Here is a 23,984-nt window from a genome sequence, read left to right as displayed (position 1 = left end):
GAACAAATTAACAAACACCTGTATGCCCACCACCTAGATCCCACGATTAACATTTTGCTACTGTAGCTAGAAAGCGCATTCCATATCTCTGTCTGTATCTGTATTGACATGCGTGTCAGCCACACATTTGATGAAAGTCTGGCGGCTTTTGGAATGAAGAGGTGATGCCTCGGACTTGACATTCCCTGTTCCCGAAGCAGAGCTGGCCGGCAGTTGAGTTGCTCTCAGTATTTTTTTTAAAGATTTTATTTATTTGAGACAGAGATAAAAAGAGAGAGAGAGAGAACATGTGTGCAGAAGTGAGGGGAGGGGCAGAGGGAGAAGCAGGATCCCTGCTGAGCAGGGAGCCCAGTGCGGGGCTCGATCCCAGAACAGGGCTCGATCCCAGAACCCTGGGATTGTGACCTGAGCTGAAGGCAGACGCTTAATGACTGAGCCACCCACGTGCCCCCAAATGAACCATTTTAAAGTGGGCAATTGGGTGGCATTTAGGACACTTACAATGTTGTGCAAGCAGCACCTCTGTCTAATTCCAGAACATTTTCATCCCCTCAAGAGGAAACCCCATCCCCACGAGCAGTCACTCCCCGCCCCTGGCAACCACAAATCTGCTTTCTGTCTCTATGGATTTGCCTGTTCTGGATATCTCCGGTAAACGGAGTCCTACATGTGGCTCTTTGTCTGGGTCGTGGATGTGCTGGCCTCCCTGCTGCTCTGCTCTGCACAGTCACCGGGTCCCGTGATCCCCCCAGCCTGGTCACCAAGCCCAGAGCAGAGGCCTAACTCCCCCAGCGCCACAACGCAGCGGTGATGTCGGGCTGGAAGCCCCAAATGGATGGAACCGTTGGGGCCGTCCTGTCTGCTTGCCCACCTGGGTTCTGGGCATTGTCTGTTGCTTAGGAAACAGGCCTGGTGGTGATGACCGACCTGGTGAGCCTGAACCACCGACAGGATGGCGGCCTGTACACCGACGAGGCTGTCCCTGCCTTCCAGCCCCACACGGGGAGCCTGGGGTCTGCAGGCTCCTCTAGGCAACCCCCCAGGTAATTGCCGCCTCGTGCAGGGCTGTCTGACCTCGTCCTGTGGACCTCAGGGGCTGGATGGTTCTCTGTGGTGGGGCTGTCCACGCACAGTGGGTTCTGAACAGCATCGCCGGCCTCCACCCACCCGATGCCAATAGCACCCCTTTCCCCCAGTTGTTATAACCAAAAATGTCTTCAGAGAATGCTTGCTGTCCTCTGGGGGCAAAGTCACTATTGACCACACCTGGCCACACCTGACTATGTAGGGGGTGGGGGTGCAGAGGGAGGAAGGCACGTCAGGAGCAGAGCTCCCTGGGACAGAGGGTTTGGAGTGGAGAGGTAAGGTGGGGTTTGACTCTCCCTCTCCCAGGATTCTGCTTAGAAAATTCTTTGTATTTACCTTTTTCCTCCACCTGGTCCCTCCTCTCCCTTCTCCTCCTCTCTCTTCCCTTTTTTCCTTCAAGTCTCTGCTTTTTTTGAATTGGACACCAAGTAATGCTTTTCAGTGTCTTGTTTTAACTCAACACATTTAAGCCTTTCGAAGGTTATGAATTTCCCTCAGAGTGCCACTCTAGCAGCACCCAAGTTGTGCTGTGAAGCATTTCCGTTCCTGCTTGGTTCCAAAGAGGTGCTAACATTTTTTGCACTGGGGCTTATCCAGAAGTGGACCTATTTTAAACTTTCAGAGTGATATTTAAATTATTTTTAATTTGTTTTATAAATTTGTGTCAATCATGCATTATGGCCGGTGAACGTGGTCTTTGTTATCCACTGTCTGGTTCTTCCTTTGGAGCCTTTTTGTGTGGCCAGGTTTTGTAAAGGCTTGTGTCTTCTTGAAAAGAAGATCCCAGGCCCCATCCACTCTGCACAAGGCTCCCCAGGCATGCTTTAGTCAAGCCTACAGATGGGGAAGCCCAGATTGTTCATGTTCTTGCTCATTTCTCATTTGTCTGTTTGCTGACTTATCGATGACAGAGAGAGGGGTTCACATCTCCCCTTAAGATTTGTGGCTTTGTCCCTGAAGTTCTGGAAAGCTTTGTTTTGCAGGTGGTGGTGTGTTTCTCCTCTCTCCTGTCTCATCCTTTCTCCCCTCCCTTCTTTCCCACCCTTTTCTTTGGCTGCCTCTCTCACTCCCTTCTCAAGCCCATCTGTCAGCCAGCTAGCTGGGGAAGGGGGAGTGTTCTGAAGACATTGGCTCCCCACTATCTCTGGCTTTAGGGACTGGCATGGGGGAGGCAGGGCTTGGCTTTACTCCCTCCTGCCCACTCCTGCAAGAGGGATGCAGAACCAAGGGGCTGGGGCTGGGGTCTGTGTGGTCAGTAGTGCCACAGGATCTGGTATCTCTTGAGACCCTGAGGGTGGGCCCCACACTCAGTCCTTGTTCTGAGCCAGAAGTGACCTGGGCAGGCCTTTCCACAAAAGCCCTCTCCATCTTTTGCACCCTCTCCATCTAGATTGAGGTCCTGGATACTTTGTTCTCCTGGGTTCTTCCTGCCCGGGCTTCACACTTAGCAAGAGTGTGGCAGGCCCATGAGGGTCCTAGTTTCTAAACTCCACATCATGGCATGGGCAGACCAGTCTCCCCATTGGGTACTTGGGATACATATGGAGGCATTTCTAGTACGTAGTTGGGTGAGGGCCTCCACCCACCAGACACCACCTTGGGGGCCCTGCCCTCTTATGGTTGGCCTAAGAGCTTGGCCTAGAGTGGGTATGAAAGTAATTTTCTGAAACCTCAAACCACGAAGGCAATTGTAAATCCCAGGGCAGAAAGGCATAAGACATGCCTTTAAAAGGAAGTGCCCATGCATTTTTGTAATTGGTTTACACATCCATACATCCATATTCTGAGGACAAGATATATTTCTTAACCACGTGCAGTGGTTGAAACTTTTTAAGCAGTGTGAAAGTTTACATAATTAAATGTAAGTCTCTCTCCTGACTCTAGATCCTCCATTCCCTTGTTTAGAGGCAACCATGGTCAATAATTTCTTAGATTTCTAGAAATTTTCTGTGCATACACAAGGATATTTTTTAAGATTTATTTATTTATTTTAGAAAGAGAGAGCGAGAGAGAGTGCATGAGCAGGAGGGGCAGAGGGAGAGGGAGAGAGAATCCCAAGCAGACTCAGTGCTCAGTGTGGAGCCTGATGCAGGGCTTGATCCCAGGACCCTGAGATCATGACCTGAGCCAAAACCAAGAGTCTGATGCTTAACTGTGTCACCCAGGTACCCCTATATGAGGATTTTTTTAAAAAGATTTTATTTATTTATTTGACAAAGATCACAAGTCGGCAGAAAGGCAGGTGGGGGAGGGGGAGGCAGGTTTCCTGCTGAGCAGAGATCCCGATGTAGGGCTCTATCCCAGGACCCTGGGATCATGACCTGAGCCGAAGGCAGAGGCTTAACCCACTGAGCCAACCAAACATCCCAGGATTTTTTTTTAAGGCAATGAGAGACGGGACGCCTGGATGGTTCAGTTGATTAAGTGTCTGCCTTTGGCTTGAGTCATGGTCCCAGGGTCCTGGGCTCAAGCCCCGCATTGGGCTCCCTGCTTAGTGGGGAGCCTGCTTCTTCCTCTCCCTCTACCCGCTGCTCCCCTGCTGTTCTCTCTGTGTATCAAATAAATAAATAAATAAAGTCTTTAAAAACAAAAAAAAGCAATGAGAGAACACCATAGGACTGTTCTGAGCCTTCCTTTTCAAGTCAACGATAAGTCTTAGAGATGGATCCATCTCAGTGCACCTCTGCTGACCTCACTCCCTTAGACTGACATGTAGCATCTCGCAGCATGAACTTACTACCAGCCGATTAACCTGGTCACCCTCCCGATGGAGATTTTTGGCTGTTTCCTGCCACAAACCAGCCCTTTGTCCTGGTGCCTGTGTCCATGAGTATCTCCAGGGTGCGTTCCTTGGAGAGATCCTGCAGGTTGAAAGGATGTGAGCATTTTTAATTTTGAGAAGTTCTGCCACATTTCAAGTAGGGCTCGGTTTTATTATTATTTTTATTTTTAAAGATTTTATTTATTTGCCAGAGAGCGAGCACAAGCAGGGGGAGTGGCAGGCAGAGGGAGAAGGAGAAGCAGGCTCCCCACTGATCAGGGAGCCCAATGCGGGACTCGATCCCAGGACCCCAGGATCATCACCTGAGCCAGAGACAGATGCTTAACCAACCGAGACACCTGGGCATCCAATTATTATTTTTTTCTTATTATTATTATTTTAAAGAACAAGACAGTCCCTAAGGAAGGTGGGCTGTGAGGCTCCTGCGAATGAACCCAGAATGGCAGGTGCTCTTTAGGAAACAGGGAGGGGCTGGGGGCTCAAAATGAGATATGGAAAAACATGGCAAACCCAGGGGCGGGGGGGGGGAATTTAGCAAAGGGGAGGATGTTGGTGGGGGGGGGTGTCCCTGTGACCCTTCTTACCTTCTAAACTCAGGATGTGAAGTGCCACTGTTGAGTTAGGGTGATTCTGTCAAACCTTTGATGCACCACTTGTTCAAATCCTTATCAAGTAGAATGTTAACCCTGCCAGGTAAAAGAATTAGTGGGTTTGGGGCACCTGGGTGGCTCAGTGGGTTAAGCCTCTGCCTTTGGCCCAGGTCATGATCTCAGAGTCCTGGGATTGAGCCCTGCATCGGGCTTTCTGCTCAGTAGGGAGCCTGCTTTCCCCTCTCTCTTTGCCTGCCTTTCTGCCTACTTGTGATCTCTGTCAAATAAATTAACAAAATCTTAAAAAAAAAAAAAAAAGAACTGGCGGGTTCTGTCCTAATCAACTAGAGTGTTAATTGACAGCCAAGAGAATTAAGCCACGACCCGGTAACCGAGTCCAGTGTTAACCTTTCCAGGTAAGACTTCCTATGTTATGTTTTACTTGGGTAGAAGTTTACCTGTCAGGTACAGAATTAAGGTAGGTCCCATGACACTTTCTCATTTCTTTTCTAATTTTTCATAGAGCAGAGAAGAGGAAAAGGACTTTCTTCCCTGAAACATGGATTTGGCATTGTCTGAACATCAGGTACAGTGAGCTTTTCTTTTTTCTTACAGTAAGATGCCGTTTCTTCGCTGTGTTTGCGGGCTGACTCAGAGGCACTCAGGCAAGTCCAGATCATTCCCAGTGGGTTTGCTTTCAGATCTGACGTCAGCATCTGAGTCAGACTTTGGGCATCCTTTTCCAACACATAAAACTCAACGCCATGAAGTCAGCCCCAAATCCCGCTGCGGCCTTGGACATCTGCTCAGGAAATATGAAATGCAGGGTCTTTGTGCCTCTTACGACTCCCACTTGGGGTAACTCTATCTGCTCTGTTTGCATAATGAGCTCATTAAAACGATTACAGTTCCCTGGAACATGAACTTGACCCCCCCACCACCAACACCCTGCACACTCCTCAGGGAACTCGGGCTCCTGCCACTAAACAGGCTGCTTTTCTCAGCATATTTCCTTTCCACTTTTTTCCCCCCATTTCAGTCCTTTCTGAAGACGCCCTGCTGTGCCAAATTCCTGCCAGATGCCGTTGGCTTATTTTTTTCTTTCAATGCTCATGATTCGTGTCAGAACACCAATGTACCAGTAGAAGGTCATGGTGGCTTGCCCTGGGAAACTGGTTAGGCAGGAAGGTCAGATGCCCTCCTGGTCCATGGGTGGGCTTACTGCTGAGCTGGGCCCCCTTTCTAGACATGAAACACCATGGCATGAGGGCATCACAGAACTGAGCTTCCAGTGGGGGGCTCCTGAGTCTGCTTTCACAAAGATGTGTGTGTCGCCATTATGGGAAGACTTCTCATGGTCAGAACAGATCCAGAGGACGGCATTCCATTCTAGGGGTCTAAATCTAAGATGGGCTGTCCATTACCATTCAGAGGTATCAAATGTATCTACATTTTCTAGGGGTCGATGTTTTTGGTGCTGGGTGATGTTTTTGGTACCGGGGTTGACACCTGGAACAAGGTGGACACTCAGGTTGCTTCCACCTTTTGGCTCTGATAAATAACCCTGCTGTGAACACAGGTGTGCAAGGATCTCTTTGAGACTCCGCTTGTAGTTCTTTGGGGTGGGTATGCAGAAGTGAAATTGTTGGCTCATATGGTAATTCTATGTGTAATTGTTTAAGGAACTGCCATCCCGTTTTCCACAATGGGTGCACTGTTTTACACTCCCACTAATAGTGCACTAGGGTTCTTCTTTGAATATTTGATAAGTTTTGGGGCTCCTGGGTAGCTCACTTGGTTAAGTGTCCAACTCTTGGTTTTGGCACAGGTCGTGATCTCAGAGTTGTGGGATCAAGTCCCACATTCGGTTCCAAGCTTGGCTTGGAGTCTGCTTGGGACTCTCTCTTTCTCTCTCTCTTTGCCCATCCCCCTCACCACTAAAATAAAATAAAGCTTTAAAAAATTTGTTTAAATGTTTGGTAGAATTCAGGTGCAGGGCTTTTCTTAGTAAAGAAGATTTCTTAGTAAAGAGATTTTTGGTTATTGATTCAGTCTCCTCACAGGTCTGTTCGGCTCTAGGTCTGTTCAGATTTTGGTTTTCTTTGTAATTTGGCCTTGATAAGTTTTTGTGTTTCTAGGAATTTGCCCATTTCAGCTAGTTTATCCAGGTTCTTGGTGTATAGTTGTTCATGTACTTTTTTATAATCTTTTTATTTCTGAGAATGGGTAGTAATGTCTCCACTTTCATATTTTAGTAATTTGAGTCTTCTTTTTATCCTTTGTCTAATTAAAAGTTGGTCAGTTCCATTGATCTTTTCAAAGAACCAACTTTTGGTTTTGTTGATGCTCTACTATTTATCTGTTCTTCATTTATCTCTGCTCCAATCTTTGTTACTTCCTTCTGTTAGCTTTGGGTTTAGTTTGTTTTTCTTTTTCTAGTTCTCTAAACTGTGAAATTAGGTTGTATATTTGAGATCTTTCTTCTTTTTTAATGACCATATAACTATAAATTTCCCACTTTAACATGGCTTTTGCTGCATCCCATAAGTTTTGAGATGTTATGTTTTGTTTTCATTCATCTCTGGGTATTTTACTATTTCTTTTGTGATCTTTTCTTGGATCCATTGGTGAATTAAGAATATATTGTTTAGTTTCCCCAAATTTGTAAATTTTCCAGTTTTCCTTTTCTTACTGACTACTGAGACTTCATTTGTGGCCTAATACATGGTCTGTCTTGAAGACTGTCCCATGTGCACTTGAGAAGAATGTGTGTACTGTTGCTGGGTAGAATGTTGTGTGAATGTCTGCTGGATCTAGTTACTTTATTGTGTTAAGTCTTCTACTTGCTTACTTATCTTCTGTCTGGTTGTTCTGTCTGTTGTTCAGAACGAGATGTTGAAGTCTCCCATTTATTACTGGAGAGCTATTTATTTCTTGTTGAGTTCTGTCCATTTACGTATGCTTCATATATCTCAGTGGTCTCTTATCAGGTGCATACATGTTCATAATTCTTATATTTTTTCACTGTACTGAAGCTTTAATCAATTAATATATAATGTTCTTCTTGGTCTCTTATAGCCCTTTTTGACTTAATGTCCATTATGTCTGATATCAGGCTAGCCGTACCTGCTCATGTTTGGTTACTATTGACCTGGCATATCTTTTCCATCCTTTCACTTTCAACCTACTTTTATCTTTACACTTTCAACCTACTTTTGCCTTTGAGCTAAAGTGAGTCTCTTGTGGACAGCAGATAGTCAGGTCATGTTTTTTAACCCACTCTGTTGATCTCTGCTTTTTGATTGGAAAGTTTAATCCATTTACATTTAATGTAATTACTGATAAGGAGGGCCTCACATCTGTCATTGTGCTGTTTGTTTTCTCTGTGATTTATGGCAGTTTTGAGATGACAACACAGTGCAGGGGACCTAGCTCAGTCTACACTGTGGGGATCAGGGATGGCATCCTGGTTCCAGCACCCAGGATGTTCCGTCCTCAGCTCTGCTGCCCACCTCCCCTCTGTGAGTTTTTGGGGGGTAGTCGTAGTGCACCTTGTAGCTCCCTGTCCATAGCAAGAGCCCAGCCAGGCTGGCAGGCAGCTCCTATTCTTGTGGTTGTTTCTTGGTTATTTCCAGCAGAGGGAATAGCCAGAGCTTGGTGGGCAGAGCCAGGTGTGGTGTGGCTGGGAAAGCAGTGGGTAACACTGAACAGTTGGGCTAGGCTCAAGGGTCAGGATGCCATAAAGGTGGGATAGGCTGGAGCTCTCAAGACCTCAGCTGAGCTGGAGAGAGGGAGAGCTGAGCTGTCAGGTGTCAGAGTGGCCAATTCAAGCAAGACAAGGAGTTGCAGTGAGTGTATTTGTGAAGTCTTTCATGATGGTCGTGAGAGTATAGCCTGACTCCTCCTGTTCTGCTTTCCCTACAGAATGTCACACCTCACAGGTGGGTCAGACATGGGGTTGTCTCGCCGTGGAGGGAGGCTTGGGCAAAAGACTCCGACAGTTTTATGGACCCTGGTGTCGGAGGAGTGGAGGGAGGAGGGTGGGCTCAGAGTGGGAAAGTACTGGGTGCTGAGCCAAAGAGGCAAGAAATGCCTTCAAGATTTCCTCCCACTGATAAGGAGACCTTGGCCGTGGTCTTCAGATACCTAATGACCTTGGGGCCTAGGCAGGTCCTTAGTGACACACAGAAGCAGTAGGGCTGGGAGGGCAAAGCGTGGCTGGCAGGTCCCTTCAGAGGCCACAGTTCACTGGCTGTGCCACGAGCCTTCGATGGGGAAGGCAGCGTCCCCTGGTGGCTGCCAGGGAAAAGCCTTCGTAATGGCCTGTGGTCAGGCCTCAAAGAATCACACAAAGTGTTTTGAACTGGGAGTTGAGCTCCATTGGAGTCTGTGGGACGGGGAGGCTGGAACAGGGTGAGTGGGTGTCCCCTGGGTGGGGGGGGGGTGTAGGGTGGTAGCACCCAGTGTCCATGGAGAAGTTGGCTGTGACCATATGAAACTTAAAAACGTCCTTCCGGGGATCGTCACAGGATGATAGCGGGTGATCCTCATAGAGGGGAGGATGGAGGCCCTAGGCCCTGTGGGGTTGCTGGGTGCCTTGGGCTGGGGGGGTCCAGCCACCCAATGAGGGCCACCTGGGTCAGGCTCCTGGGAAGCAGACTGAGGCCAGGCAGGTGAGTAAGAGATAGCCAGACCCCTGCTAGGCCGGGAGCTGTCTGGGCTTCACGTCTCCCCCGAGGACTCTTATACCAAATACTAAGATAAATCTCAAAAGGCCGTTCTGGAAATGCAAAGGAGACCACAGAGTTTGTCCTCCTGAGCCATTCTGGAGTGATCAGGGGCGCCCCTGGCCGGGGGCAGGGGGATCCTCGGGCCATGAGTGCTGTCTAAGAAAAAAGAGACCACGAGGCCACATACGGAATTTCTGATCCCTAGTGCCCTGTTACAAAGGGCAAAAAGAAACAGGCGGAGTGCACTCAGATCATGTATGTTACTTAACCCAAAGGTAGCCACAAATGTTATCGTTTCCACAAATGATCGATTTAAAAATTCTTGATAATTTTGCCTTTGTTTTGTGTGGCGTGAGTTTCTGATAGCTGCTGTCACTAAGAGCTGCGGACTGGGTGACTCAGAACAGAGACTGATTCTCTCACAGTTCTGGAGGCCAGACGTCTGAGATGCAGGTGTGGGCAGGGCCACGTGCCCTCCGAAAGCTCGAGGGGAGAATCCCTTCGGGCCTCTTCTGGCTTCTGGGGGCTCTGGCGTCCCCCCAGCTTGTAGCTGCGTCCCTCCCATCTCCGCCTCCGTCTCCTCCTCTGTTGTGTCTGGATTGCCTTCTGAGAAGGATGCCCGTCATTAGATTGGGGTCCCCCTTCCTCCAGCCTGACCTTACAACTAATTTCGTGTGCAAAGGCCCTGTTTGCAAATAAGGTCATGTTTGCGAGTACTGGCGGTTAGGGCTTGGACACATCTTTCTAGGAGACACAAGCATGTCTCAAATGACCGGTCCCCTCAATTCAGTGTCTTTTCCTCCCTGAACCGGGTGGGGCGTGCACTACCAGAGTCGCCGCAGCTGAACCCCCGTGGCCTGTGGTCTTGTGTCTCCAGCTGTCCTGAGGGCCATTCGTGTTTCTGATTATATGAGTTTGGGCCGATGGGCAGCTTTCTCCTGTCACACGCCATGTGGTGCATAAATGCTTTTTTTCCAGTTCCCCGGCCACCTCCCGCCCTCCTCCCCCGGCCTTGCTGTAGACCCCAGCCCCTCCTGGCTGCCTCAGCCTGGCCCTAGAGAAGGGCCCATGGTTGTCCATCCTTCTGCAGTGACCCATCCGGCGAGGAGACGCTCAGCTTGCAGGTCCCAGACTCCATCACCAGCTGGGTGGGTGAGGCCGTGGGTCTCTCTGAGGCCTGGGGTCTGGGGGTCGCCGCGCCTGCCCTGCTGAAGACCTTCAAGCCCTTCTTTGTCGACTTCACGCTGCCCCCCAACGTGGTCCGCGGGGAGCAGGCCAAGATCCCACTCAGCGTCTACAACTACATGGGCACCTGTGCCGAGGTACTAAACCCGCCCTTCCCACCCCCCCCGAAGGCTTCCCTGGGCCTGGGGGTCTGGGTGGGGGGCGGGGCACCCATGATGTCAGGAGGCCAGGATCAGGGGGGTCAGCCTCAGCGGCTTGGAAGGGGACAGAGCATCTCTGTAACTGGGGAGAGGACCGTGGGAGGGGCAGCAGCTGTGTTTTCGGGGAGGCAGGGGCCAGAAACCCCGGAGGTCCACAAAGCAGGCGCTCACCGTCCCCGTTTGCACTCGCACACTTGCCGATATGGCCCCGCCGTTCCACCTGTTGGTGTTTCGGTGTCCACAAGCATCAGGCACAGTGGAGTGGTTACGGTTGAATGGGTCAGCACATGCCAAGAACAGTGTCCACGGAAGGGCCACCACCCTTGCTGATGCTGTGGAGGCTGGGGGGACCAAGCTGGGACCCCAGGCTTCTCCCGAAGGAAGTGGAAAAGGCCACTCTTTCCGCCTCTTGTAGCTGCCGTAACAAAGCGGCATGATCTGGGAGACTGAGAACCATAGACATGGATTTGCTCACAGGTCTGGAGGCCAGAGTCCAAGGCCTTGGCATGGGCAGGGCGCATTCCTTCCCTCGGCTCTGTGGGAGCTCCCTCCCAGGCCTCCCACTGCCCGGCCCCAGTCTGTCTGCGTGTGGCCTTCCCTCACGTGTCTTCCCTCTGTGGACATCTTGTCTGTGGGTCCTCTTCGAAAGATCCCAGTCCTGTTGGAGTAAGTAGAGCCTAACCTCATTGTGCAGAGACCCTGTTTCCAAGTAGGATCACGTTGACAGGTGCCCGGAGTTTAGGACTTCAAAATACTTTCTGGGAGCCACCCTCGAACCCATAACAGCTACCCTGAGGGGATGGGCTCAGGGCTGACCTTGAAGGGCTGTACACCCCTGCAGGTGTATGTGAAGATCTCGGTTCCCAAGGGCATCCGGTTTGTCGGGCATCCTGGCAAACGCCACCTGACCAAGAAGATGTGTGTGGCCTCTGGGGAGATGGAGCCCACCTGGGTGGTTCTGTCCTTCAGTGACCTGGGATTCAGCAACGTCACAGGTGAGGCCCCATGCTGTGTCACGCCTCTCCCGCTCTGGGCCACCAAGGCGGCGAGCTGAGCCCAGGCACAGGTGAGGGGTGGGCAGGGCAGCAGATAAGCTCAGGAAGGCAGCTGGGGAAGCAGGCTGGGGGGCGGGTACTGGTCAGGACCGTCGGGGCACAGGGTGGGGCGGTCCCCCAGGTGGGACCCAAAGCTTCATCTGGGGGGAGCTGAGCTTAGGTGCCACACCAGCCTAGCGCGCATATGCGCACACACAGGCCTGCACACGCAATCACGTGGGCTGAGGGGGAGGGACGGTACGGCTCCCTGGGGCGGGGGGTGGGCACCTGTTCTGACAGCATGCCCTGAGTGCTCCGATCTCCGCAGCCAAAGCCCTAGCTTACGGAGAAGCGAGCTGTTGCCGGGACGGGAAGGCCCTCAGACACCTGGAGGAGAGCTTCGGTGACAGGCGGGTCCCTGCTGGGAGGGATCACATCAAGCGCAGTGTGATGGTTGAGGTAAGCCCATGTCCTTGCTGAGGGCCCTTCGCCAGGGTCTGATTCCATCAACCATGGGGTGTCGGCCTCACTGGGGTGTGTGGTCCCCGCCCAGGGCTGGGGCAGCCCCCGTGGGTCCTGCTCTCAGTCTGGGGGCCGGTGAGGGGTCTCTGCATCTCCTCGCTGGGGGGCTGCAGCATCTGGCCCTCCTCCCGTGTGGAGTGGGGCTTGGCAGAGCGGTCTGGGACTGGCAAGGGCTGCGGGGAAATGTCCTCTGACCCCCACGTTGACCGTCTTAGAGGGCGGTGTGCCTCAGTCTCCAACTTCCTGTTTGTCACAGTCAATTATGGGGATCGTGACCTGGTATCTGGAGGGCTGTCACTGGAACGCCTGTGCAGGAAGGACACAGAGCCTAGAGTGGAGGGGCCCAGGGATTGGGGTCTTACTGACACCCCCCACCCCGGCTGGGAATCTAGGATCTGCCACTTAGTGTGGGCTGGGCGCCTGTCTTGATATTCCAGCGCCGCTCCCTAAGTCGGGGGGTGCTCACACTCAGCCCGCAGCATGGCAGGGGTGGAGGGGGGCGGGGAGAACGCATATGATCCCTCGCGGTCCTGGGTGATCGGTAGCAGCGATGCGCCGTATTTTGGGTGCTGCTTGGACACATCGGGACTCTCTTGCTACACCGAGAGTGCCCAGCAGTGCCGATAAAGCTCCTCGGCATGTCTGCCTCTCCCCCGTGGCCCAGCTGCAAACAGCTGCCCTCCCTTCTGCCTGTGGTCCTGGCGGCATGCAGCACACGCCATTTCAGCACACGCCCTTCCCCCCGCCCTTCCTCCCATTCACGCCGCTGGGAAGCCTGCTTTCTCTGCAGCAACTGCTGGTACAACCTGTGCAGACCGTTCTGGGCGCAGGAGGTAACACTGAAGCATCAGAAGACCTGAGAGGTCGATGCAAATAACTGAAGCGTGAACCGGAAAAACGGATTTCTGAAGCAGGAGGTGGCCGATGTGTGGCTCCATAAAGCGGCAAAAACCCTTCTCCCGCCCCTCCCCGCGGGAGAGCTCCGGGTGCATGGGTGGTTTGCTGGATCGGTTATTTGGCGGACCCTCATGCGACGCTGCCTGCCATCTGTCGGGGAGGAAAGTGCAGATGACAGCAGTGTACAGTGGGGGAGCAGGTGACAGTTGGGACCTACGGGATGGAGGAGGAGCCAGGCTCCCCAGTTAGCCCGGGAGACGGGGAGGGCAAGGTCAGAGTGTGCGGCAAGCATGATGAATTTAGGAGCAATTGGCGCATTGGTTTGACTGGAGCCTGGAGAAGGAGAATGAGCCTCCGTTTCCCCACCTGGGCCTGGGAGGTAGGCAGCCTGGTACCTGGTACCATGTACATGTGACATCGGCATCACCTTGCAGGGTCCAGACTTGGAGCCGCTGGCGTGGGAAGGCGGCCGCTCCCTTGTGCCAACCACCCCTCCAGCACTCAGTTCTCCCCGTCTCTCTGTTTCAGCCGGAAGGAGCCCCCCGTGCGTACACCTACAGTGCTTTCTTCTGTCCCAACGGTGAGTCCCTGCACCCACCTTGCTGAGGACTTTGGCCCTTACCCCCACACTCTCACAGCTCTTCCCCTACTCAGCGGATGCCTGCCCTTCCTGGGCTCAGAAGACACAGCAGTGGAGAACTGAGATGTCCGGGCTGGTGACAAGCACGAGCCAGAGTGAGGGCTGGGCATCCCCCCGCAGAAAGGAAGTGCCCACGAATGTGGACTGGAGGCACCGATGAGAAGAGAGCAGGCAGGAATAAGGCTGTCTGTAGGGCCCTGGGGTGAGGAGCCTAGGATCCAGGGAAGGGAGGTCTTAAAGTCACATCATGGGAGAGCTGTGGGAAGCAAGGCTAACCCAGAATCCTGGGCCTTAGATAAAATAGGAAATTAAAGCGGGTTCTGGAGGTGTGGGATTTGGAGTCTGCTTCAGTCCCCGGAAATCAACATTGTACTTGCACCTGATGCATGAAAAGGAAATGGGCACAGAGTGCCCAGTGCACTCCCCTGCCTTGGTGGAGTCAGGGAAATGCTAAGCAGAACGTGATCCCAGGCTGCCAGTGGGAGGGCACATCTTCTCCCTGTCCAGTCCCTCCCAGAGGAACCATTTAGCTTGGAGCTCAGGCTTGGCCTGGCACTGGGCAGTCACCCAGCAGGCTTTGGCAGGGGACAGAGCTGAGGATCTGAGCTGGAGTCTCTGGGGGTCGCATTGCCAAGTTATTTAGCACGACAGGTCCTGCGACGGCCCACTCTGGACACAGAATTCCTCCTTGACCTGTTTCCCTTTTTTAATATTAAATAACAATATGATACATATATGCTCAAATGATTTTTGACAGAGGTGCAAAGGCGATTCAATGAAGGAAAGATAGCCTTTTCCACAAACAGTGCTGGAGTAGTTGGACATCTATTGGCAAAAGCATGAACTTTGACCTCAAGGTCCCACTTTATACAAGAATTAACTCAAATGGATTGTGGACTTAAATGTCAAACTATACAATTTTTAGGGAAAAAATTGGGAGAAAATCTTTGGGCTCTAAGGCTAGGCAAAGGGTTTTTAGATATGATACCAAAAAGCATGACCCATAAAAGGAAACTGATGAATGACCCTCATCAGAATGAAAAACTGCTTTGCAAGGGGCACCTGGATGACTCAGTCGGTTAAGCATCTGACTCTTGATCTCAGCTCAGGTCTTGATCTCAGGGTCATGAGTCCAAGCCCTCTGGTGGGCTCCATACTGGGTGTGGAGCCCACTTAAAAGAAAAAAAAAACTACTTAGCGAAAGATGCTGTTAAGAGGAAGAAGATACAAGCTACAGACTTGTAGGAGAAAATCTTTCCAAACCCAGATCTGACAAAGGACTAGTATTTCGAATATATAAATAACTCAGAATTCAACAATAAAGAACACAATCCAATTAGAAAGTGGGAGTTGGCTCAGTCAGTGGAGCATGCGATTCTTAATCTCAGGGTTGTCAGTTTGAGCCCCATGTTGGGTGTAGAGATTATTTAAGAATAAAATCTTAAAAAAAGAAAGGGGTAAAAAGAAATAAACAGTTCGCCCAAGAAGATATATTGGTGGCAAATAAGCACATGAGAAGATGTTCAAATCGTTAACCATTAGCAAAATGCGAACTAAAGCACCATGAGTTATCAATGCACACTTACCAGAATGACTTAAAATTTTAAAATGTGACCACAATAAAAGATGGCTGGGATGTGGAGAAAAGGGACCATTCATACATTGCTGGTGGGAATTGTAAAATGGTATGGCTACTGCCAGTAGTTTCTTTAACAGCTACACATGCTCCAAGCGTTGCACCCAGACATTGCACTACTAGGCATTTTTCCCAGAGAAATGAAGACTTCTGTTCACATAAAACCCATACACAGACATTCATGTCAGCTTTATTTGTAATAGCCCCAAACTGGAAATAGCCTAGGTGTCCTTCAGCGGATGAATGGTTATACAAATTATGGTTCATTCATACCTTGGAGGGCTAGTCACTGGTAAAAAGAAATAAACTAATGATTTATGCAGCAACTTGGATGAAGGGGATTGAGGGGGAAAAAACCTCAGTCCCCAAAGAGTCCATAAATGATTCCATTTATGATATTTTTGAAATGACAACATTTTAGAAATGGAGGTCATATTGGTCCTTGCTGAGATGGGGAGGAAGGTTGGGGATATGGTGGTCAAGGGCAATGGGAGGGATTCTGTACAAATAAAATTGGGGAAATCTGAAGAAGATTGGATGATGGATTGTATCAAGGTCAATATCCCAGTTGTGGCACTGTGGTAGAATTTTGTGAGATACCACTGAGGGAAACTGGCTCCGGAGGACACATATCTTTCCATATTATTTCTTTTTTTTTCCATATTATTTCTTACAATTGTCTGTGAATCTATAATTATCTCAGTAAAATTTAAACTAAAAACATTTTTTTAAAGATTTTGTTTATTTGACAGAGATCACAAGTAGGCAGAGAGACAGGCAGAGAGAGAGAGGAGGAAGCAGGTTCCCTGCTGAGCTGAGAGCCCGATCTGGGACTTGATCCCAGGACCCTGAGATCATGACCTGAGCCGAAGGCAGCGGCTTAACCCACTGAGCCACCCAGGCACCCCTAAACTAAAAACATTTTTTAAAGTGATACTGGTGTGGGGCACCTGTGTGACTCAGTCTGTTAAGCATCCAGCTCTTGATTTTGGCTCAGGTCATGATCTCAGGGTTGTGAGATTGAGCCCCAAATCAGGATTCTCTCTCCCCATATGCCCCTTTCCCACATCCCTCTCTAAAACAACAACAACAACAGTGACAAAAAGTGATACATGTGTACAAATACTTTATGATTGCACTCTTATGAGGTTTTTAGAGAAGTCAAAATCATAGAGACAGAAAATGGAATGGTGGGAGCTGGGGGCTGTGGGGAGGGGTTGGCGACTTAGTGTTTAATGGGGACAGAGTTTCGTTTTGCAAGATGGAAAGAGTTCTGGAGGTGGACAGTGCTGACATTTGCACAACATGACTGTAATTGATATCACTGAATTGTACACTTAAAAATGGTTAAGATGACAAACTTTACATTATGTATATCTTACCACAATTTTAAAAATTGGGAAAAGACAAAGCAATACCTTTGTAATACAGGGAACTTAGAAAGAAGGAAAAAATATCTCTTCTTGTGACATTTTGTTGTATTTGGTTTTGTAGGATTGATTGTTGTTTGTTGTAACATAGTTGTGATTCATGAGCTATATAATTCTGTGTTCTGCCTTGCTCATTTAACACATCCCAAGCCCTTTCCCTTGTTATTATAGAGTCTTCATAAACAGCATTTCAAAACAGTTTCAGTATGTTCTATCAAACAACTGCTCCCAGGGCGCCTGGGTGACCCAGTCAGTTAATTGTCTGCCTTCGACTCAGGTCATGATCCCAGGGTCCTGGGATCGAGTCCCGCATCAGGCTCCCTGCTCAGTGGGGAGCCTGCTTCTCCCTCTGTGTGCTGCTCCCCCTGCTTGTGCACTCTTTCTCTGTCAAATAAATATATAAAAATCTTAAAAGAAAACAAAGCAACAACAACAAAAAAAGACTGCTCCATAATTTGATCATTATGGAACGTTTTGAAATGTTGTTGGATACTTATATATATGGTTTCTATTTTCACATCATAATTTATGCTAGGCTGAGTACATATTTGTATTTGAAGTAAAGTCGGCAATATTTTTAACATGTTTATGGAGGTATAATTGACTACAATAACTCACACATATTTTAAGTGTACAGTTGGTAAGTGTTAGCATGTGTGTACATCTGAGAAACCATCACAACTAAGATAATGAGGATTTCCATTAAACCCAAAAGTCATGCTCCCTTGTCATCACTCACCCCTGTCTACATTTGTCACTAGGGAACTACTGACCTGCCTTCTATCTCTATAGGTTACTTTGCTCTTTCCAGACTTTTATATAAATGGAATCATATAAAATATACTCTTTTTATCTGGTTTCTTTCACTGAGCATAAAAATTTTGAGAGGCAACCATGTTGTGTGTATCAATAATTCATTCATTTTAAGGCTGAGTGGGACTCCGTTGAATGGATGCTTCACACTTTATTTATTCATTGATCTGTTGGTGGACATTTGAGCTATTGCCAGTTTGGGGCTATTTCCAATAAAGCTACTATGAATATTCATGGACAAGTTTTTGTATGAGCAATATGTTTTTCTTTCTCTTAAATCAGTATCTGTGAGTGGAATAGTGAAATCATACAGTAGGTGTGCATTCAACCTTTTAAGAAACTGTTGCACAGTTTTCCAAAGTGGTAGTACCATTTCGCATTCTCACCAGCAGTGGGTGAGAATCACTTCCTCATTCTCCTCACCCACACTTAGGGTTGTCCCTCTGATTAATTTTAGCCCTTCTAATAGGTGTCTGATGGTATCTCATTGTGGTTTTAATGTGCATTTCCATCATTGAAGCATCTTTTCATGTGCCTGTTTACTATTGGTGTATAGATATATTTTTTTCGGTATAGTACCTGTTCAGATCTTTTAACATTTATTTCAATGAGTCTTGGAAGTTTTAAAAAAATATATTCTGGATACAAGTCCTTTCCCAGATAAATGCTTCACAAAGACATTTCTCCCAGTGTGTGGCTTGTCTTTTCTTTCGCTTACTAGTGTTCTTCAAAGAGCAGAAGTTTCTCATGTCGATGTGGTCCAGTTGATCAATCTGTCTTTTGATGGATTATGCTTTTGTTATATCTAAGAAATCTCCAAGTCCTATGTTCTCTCCTCAGAGTTTATAGTATTAGGTTGTATGCTTATAAAATGGCTCTGATCCATTTCGAGTTGATATTTGGGGACCATGCAAGGTATGGATTGGAGTTCCCTTTTCTGCTTCTGGGTAACTAGCTGTTCCAGCACCATTTGATGGAAAGATTTTTGCTATTGAATTGCCTTCATACCTTTGTTGCAGATCAGTTGTTCATGCACATGTGGGTCCCATTCCGGACTCCCTACTCTGTCCTGTTGAGCACCTGCTGTATTGACACCAGTACCACACTGTAGTGATTTCTGCAGCTTTCCATCAAGTTTCAGTGTCAGAGGTGTGAGTCCTTCGACTTGGTTCTTTATCAGAGTTGTTTTGACTCTTCTAGATTCTTTAAGTTTTCATATAAATTGTGGAATCAGCTTTGTGATATCCCCCAAAAGACCCTGCTGTGTTTTGATTGGGATTGCAGCGAATCTGAACATTAATTTGGCGAGTAATGAATGTATTTGCCGTGCCTTCTGACCCATGGACATGGTCTAGCTCTCCAGTGATTTAGGTCTTCATCAGTTTCAAGAGTCTTTTGCAGTCTCCTCCTGCATACAGTCTTTGCACATCTTTTGTAGGATTTAACCCTGTGAGCATTTCATTTTTTGCATGCTGTTGGTAGAGCTGTCATTAAGCTAACTCTGTTTGCTGTTCCTCAGGCCTCCTGTGGTCCTGATTCTAAGCTCTGGGCACAGACAGGGAGAGGCAGGATGCCTCCAGGGGCGCCCTCAAACCCCTCTCTCCTTCCCTCCATCCAGAGAGAGTCCACATCTCCACACCCAACAAGTATGAATTCCAGTACGTGCAGCGGCCATTGTGTCTCACCCGTTTTGATGTGGCTGTGCGAGCCCACAATGATGCCCGCGTGGCCTTGTCTGCTGGGCCCCAGGACACAGCAGGCATGATAGAGATCGTCCTGGGAGGGCACCAGAACACCAGGTCCTGGATCTCCACCAGCAAGATGGGCGATCCTGTGGCCAGCACACACACAGCAAAGATCCTCTCCTGGGATGAATTCAGAACATTCTGGATCAGCTGGCATGGCGGGTTCATCCAGGCACGGCCGGGCTGACGGGGGTGGACATGGGAACCTCATGCTCCTGGGCATTTTCTGCCTCCTGCTCTGTGTCCAGCTGTGACAGGGGGTGGCGAGGAAGCAGGGTAAACACAGGGCACCACCTCAGACTGGAGTACTTATAGGGGTATAGGAATCTGGGATCTGAGGGATGGTGGGTGGTCATGGAGAAGGAAAGTGGATATAAGCAGGTGAAATGGGGGCTGGTGTATTTTAGGGGCCAAGCAAAGGGGAAATAGAAAAGGAGCAGCTAATACAGCTTCCTAGAGGAGGGACATAGTCAGACGGGGTTTTGAAACATGAATAGGAGTTCACCAGGCAAATTGGGGATTGGAGGATGTTCCAGGCAGAGGGAATAGCATGTACTAAGGCCCAGAGATTCCTGGGAGCCCGATGACTTTGGAACCTGTAGATGCCATAGTTGTGTCTCTGTTGGTCATTAAATGTGTGAGGTGACCTTCAGTTTGTTTGCGACCCCTGTAGCCAGTGTCCCTGCTGCCTGAGCACCACTGTGTGCTTCCTTCCAGCATCCAGCAGCCTTGGCCTCTTTTTCCAGGTTGGCCATGGTCCAGAGCCTTCCAATGAGTCTGTCATCATGGCCTGGACCCTCCCCAGGCCACCAGAGGTCCGATTCATCGGCTTTTCCACTGGCTGGGGCTCCGTGGGTGAGTTCCGCATCTGGAAGAAGGTGGAGGTGGACGAGAGCTACAGTGAGGCCTTTACCCTGGGAGTCCCGCACAGCGCCATCCCTGGGTCTGAGCGGGCAGTGGCCTCTGTCATAGGTGCGTCTGCCCTGTAGCCTGGCTGGGGGAGAATGGGGGCAAGGACTCAGGCCATGGGGCAAAGTGTCCACTCCAAACTTGGCTTCACGTCAGCCTCTACAGGGGATCTGCTTCCAGCCCCATATCCACTCACCAGATAAGCAGCTTCTGGTGCTTTCTCCATGCTGGGGCAGATGCAGAGATGACGCCAACCCTGTCTTTGAGGCCTTGTCAGTCTGCTTGAGGTTGGTCCAGACCCAGCCTGTCCAAGCCGTGTGTGAGGCAACCCCAAGGGGTGGGTAGTGGATTCTGTGAGGGCAGTGAGTGTGGGTGATGTGCAAGAAGACAGAAAGTCTGGGTGAAGTCAGTGAGATGCAGGGTGGAAGATGGGGGTCCTGGTGAAAGGGGCAGACATCCAGAATGTTTGCTGAGCAGGAGTAAATGGCTATGACTGGGAGTCTGTAGGGTGTGGGTTGTCTCCTGTACCCCAGGAATGGAAAGTGAGGACTGCGTGGTCAAAACAGTACTGGGTGTTGGAAGGGTGGAGAGAGGGCAAGAGGCCGGGAGGGGCATACATACCTGAATGCGGGGGTCTTGGGTCTCTCTGAGATCAGAGGACAGAAGCCCTGGGGCTCAGGTTGGTGGTTGTAGCCAGATTAGAGGCTGTGGGAGTTTGTGATTTCTGAGGCAGGAGATCAAGTAAGAGATGGCTTCAGGGGTCAGTGGCCTGGGTAGTGGCATAGGGGAGCAAGCAGATGGGCAGGGATGGAGATCGGGCAAAGGCCAGGACCCCTGTGCTAGTGCCTTCAGCACAGTGGGATGGAAGGTGGAAAATAAGCTGGGAAGCCCAGAGGAGAGTGATGAGAAAGTAGGCAGGCTCTGCCATGGATGGAGGCTGCAGGAGGTGGGGCAGGAGGAAAAGCCAAGGAAGGAAGGGAGGTGTGATCAGGGAACAGTAGGAGTTCTGGAGGGCTCATCAGCCATGTGTGGTGCAGAGAAGCCAAGAAGAGGAACACGGAGTGCTGAAGGGAGGAAAGCACAGGAGAAATCAAAAAGAAAAAAGGAACTAAAAAATATACCAACAATGTCATGTGTATGGAAACTTTTAAAAAAATCTAAATACTCATGGTTGAAGAGAAAATCACACTTCCTATTGGAAAATAGATAAAAAAAATATTTAAAATGGAACCATAATGGCTGGATTGATCTATCAATATTTGTGGGATGCAACCAAAGTTGTACTTAGAGGAGAATGTATAGCTTTAAATGCACCTGTTTTAAAAGCCACAAAGAAATGAGCGTTCAGCATAATGAAGCGGTACAGAAAGAACACTGAGTTGAGACTAAAGAACAGAGAGGGAGGTTTGTAGGAGAGTTCCAGGGGATGGCCGCCAAAGCCAGGGTCCCCCGTGGGCTTAGTGGGCATGGGGCGCGGTCTGGTCCCGAAGGCAGCACCCGCGGACAGAGGGTGGGTGGCCAGTGTTAGGCGTTAGGCTGCCCTGGGGAAAGCTGTCGCTAGGGCAGCCAGGGCCCCAGTTGAGGCCGGCCCACAGTCCAGCCCTTGTTTCCTCCCCTCCAGGAGATGTCATGGGGCCAACCCTGAACCACCTCAGCAACCTCCTGCGGCTGCCCTTTGGCTGCGGAGAGCAAAACATGATCCACTTTGCACCCAACATCTTTGTCCTAAAGTATCTGCAGAAAACCCGGCAGCTCAGCCCCGAGGTGGAGCGAGAGACCACGGACTACCTGGTACAAGGTACCGGGGTTGGGTGGGGGTGCTGCGGGGGGCGGGGAGGGCATGGGGAGGGAGGCAGCCCACGTGCCCGGCACAGTGGATCTGGAAGGGACCCAAGTGGGTGAAAGACGCCACTCGGGGTGGCCCTGTCTGGTCACTGTCAGCAGGAGCCCAGTGTCTGCCCCAGTTGGGACAAGGCTCTGAATGCCAAGAGTCAGCAATGGGGAGAGAAATGGCGTCTATTAGAAATGCAGATTTTTTTTTTTTTCTTAACAAGAAGAGCAGCATGGGATGTCTCAGTGGCTCGGTTGGTGAAGGGGGTGCCTTTGGCTCAGGCCATGATCCTGGGATCCTGGGATCAAGCCCCATGTCAGGCTCCCTGCTCAGCGGTGAGCTTGCTTCTCCCGCTCCCTCTGCCGCTCCCCCTGCTTGTGCTCTCTCTCCTCTGTGTGTGTCAAAGAAATAAATTTAAAAATCTTAAAAAAAGGGAGCAATATAAGCATTATAAAAAACATTTAGAAAAGAAAAATAGTTCCCTCTAATCGCGTCCTGTGCCCGTGCCTGGTGAAAACATCTGAATTTCTGTGGCGTGGGCGTCCAGAGGTGAAATCGCTGGGTCGGGATGTGCTCACAGTCATTTTCCAGGCTACACTCTTTGTCTATCACTTACACTTATGGAAAACTTTTCTCTTGAACGTGGAGGGGGTATTTCTAGTTTTTCTCCCCTACAAAATGCACCATTGAAAATCTTCAGAGATCAACAATACAGCACTGAACCTCTTCAGAAATAAATAAGACAGCACGGAACGTCCTCAGAAATCATGCAGCACCAAATATCTTCCATCACCAGGAATCAGAGCCTTAGGATGGGGTACAGCCACAGGTGTGTGGGTAAGACCTCTTGAGTGCCCTGACCCGCCCCCTCTGCCATGTCTTGGCCCCATAGGAGGGGCACTTGGGAGGCTGTGGCCTCACCTCTGTCATGGACACCTGTTGTATGTCCTCAGGTAAAGCCTGTTTTCAGGGCCTCAGTTTCCTATCTGTGTAGCAAGGGAGTTCATCAGTTCATGCCAAGGTCCTGAGGCCTCCAGAGGTTTGCTTCTGGCCTTGGGCAGGAGTGGAGCAAAGGGGAGGAAGGCGAGGGTTTGATCCAGCTGTGAAGCTGCTGGTCACGGCAGGCACGTGCATCTCCACCGTGCGGCCCCATGTCGCCCTCCCAACAACCCCCAGGCTAATGGTCCTCATTTCCCACAGGAGCCAAGTGAGGCTCCTGGAAGCAGCCAGCCTGAGGCCCTGTAGGGGCGAGTGGTGGGGTCTTCTGGGACCCCAGGCTTGCCTGGATGGGATTGGCTGGCCAGGGCACTAGGTCCCAGCCAGAGTGAGAGGAGAACCTACAGGCACCACCTTGGAAATTTTTGCCTTCCAAGAAGGACCAGAGTGTGCCCAGCTCAGAGGATGTCAGGTCCCTCCCAGATGGGGAAACTGAGGCAAGTGAGAGCCTTGATTCCTGAGGCAAGTCTGGAGTTCCCGCCTCCTGGCCTGTCAAGATTCCCTGTAGAAGATCTCCAAAAGCAGTCCTGATGATCCAGAACCATCCGTTCTCAATGGGGAAAGGAAAGCACAAGAACTCATGGTGAACGTGGAAACTCTTGGATGGAAAGGCAAAGGCAAGTTTGCCACGGGCCCAAAATCTGGCTTGATAAAGGCTGACCAGAGACTGCTAGGAACCCCAAGAAGCCCAGTTGGTCTGTGGCTGGGGACGCTCAGGTTGCTGAGCCCATCTGGGTTCCGGCCTTGAACACCGCCCCCAGTCTGATGACTCCCTAGTCGTCCATGGCAGCCAGACGCTCCCTGAACAGCCAGAATCTGTACCCTTCAGCCAGTGGGCATTTCAGATTCTACAAGCTTCCCATCAAGCCCCCTTCCCTGGTTTTCTGCCAGGCTTGCTGGTGTTCGTTTCCTGGGACCGCGGTAACAAACACAGGCATGGCTTCTTGGAGTGCGCTTC

General features: G+C 50.0%; 1 protein-coding gene across 1 annotated transcript in view; it reads left to right on the top strand.

The window, feature by feature from the left end:
• CPAMD8 (C3 and PZP like alpha-2-macroglobulin domain containing 8) overlaps positions 1-23,984 on the top strand; it is a 70,168-nt gene that overhangs the window by 28,690 nt on the left and 17,494 nt on the right. The window contains exons 18-26 of the mRNA XM_032867571.1: positions 901-1,043; positions 4,982-5,044; positions 10,279-10,510; positions 11,415-11,568; positions 11,936-12,066; positions 13,555-13,606; positions 19,164-19,462; positions 20,037-20,262; positions 21,821-21,997. Of these exons, the coding sequence (XP_032723462.1) occupies positions 901-1,043; positions 4,982-5,044; positions 10,279-10,510; positions 11,415-11,568; positions 11,936-12,066; positions 13,555-13,606; positions 19,164-19,462; positions 20,037-20,262; positions 21,821-21,997 (1,477 nt within the window). The remainder of the gene's footprint in view (positions 1-900; positions 1,044-4,981; positions 5,045-10,278; positions 10,511-11,414; positions 11,569-11,935; positions 12,067-13,554; positions 13,607-19,163; positions 19,463-20,036; positions 20,263-21,820; positions 21,998-23,984) is intronic.

The sequence above is a fragment of the Lontra canadensis genome, unplaced genomic scaffold (genome assembly GCF_010015895.1).
Source record: "Lontra canadensis isolate GAN:19392208 unplaced genomic scaffold, GSC_riverotter_1.0 scaffold35, whole genome shotgun sequence".
Classification (NCBI taxonomy): Eukaryota; Metazoa; Chordata; class Mammalia; order Carnivora; family Mustelidae; genus Lontra; species Lontra canadensis.
Note: the sequence above shows the minus strand (reverse complement) of the source record. Positions and strands in the feature narration are given on the sequence as shown.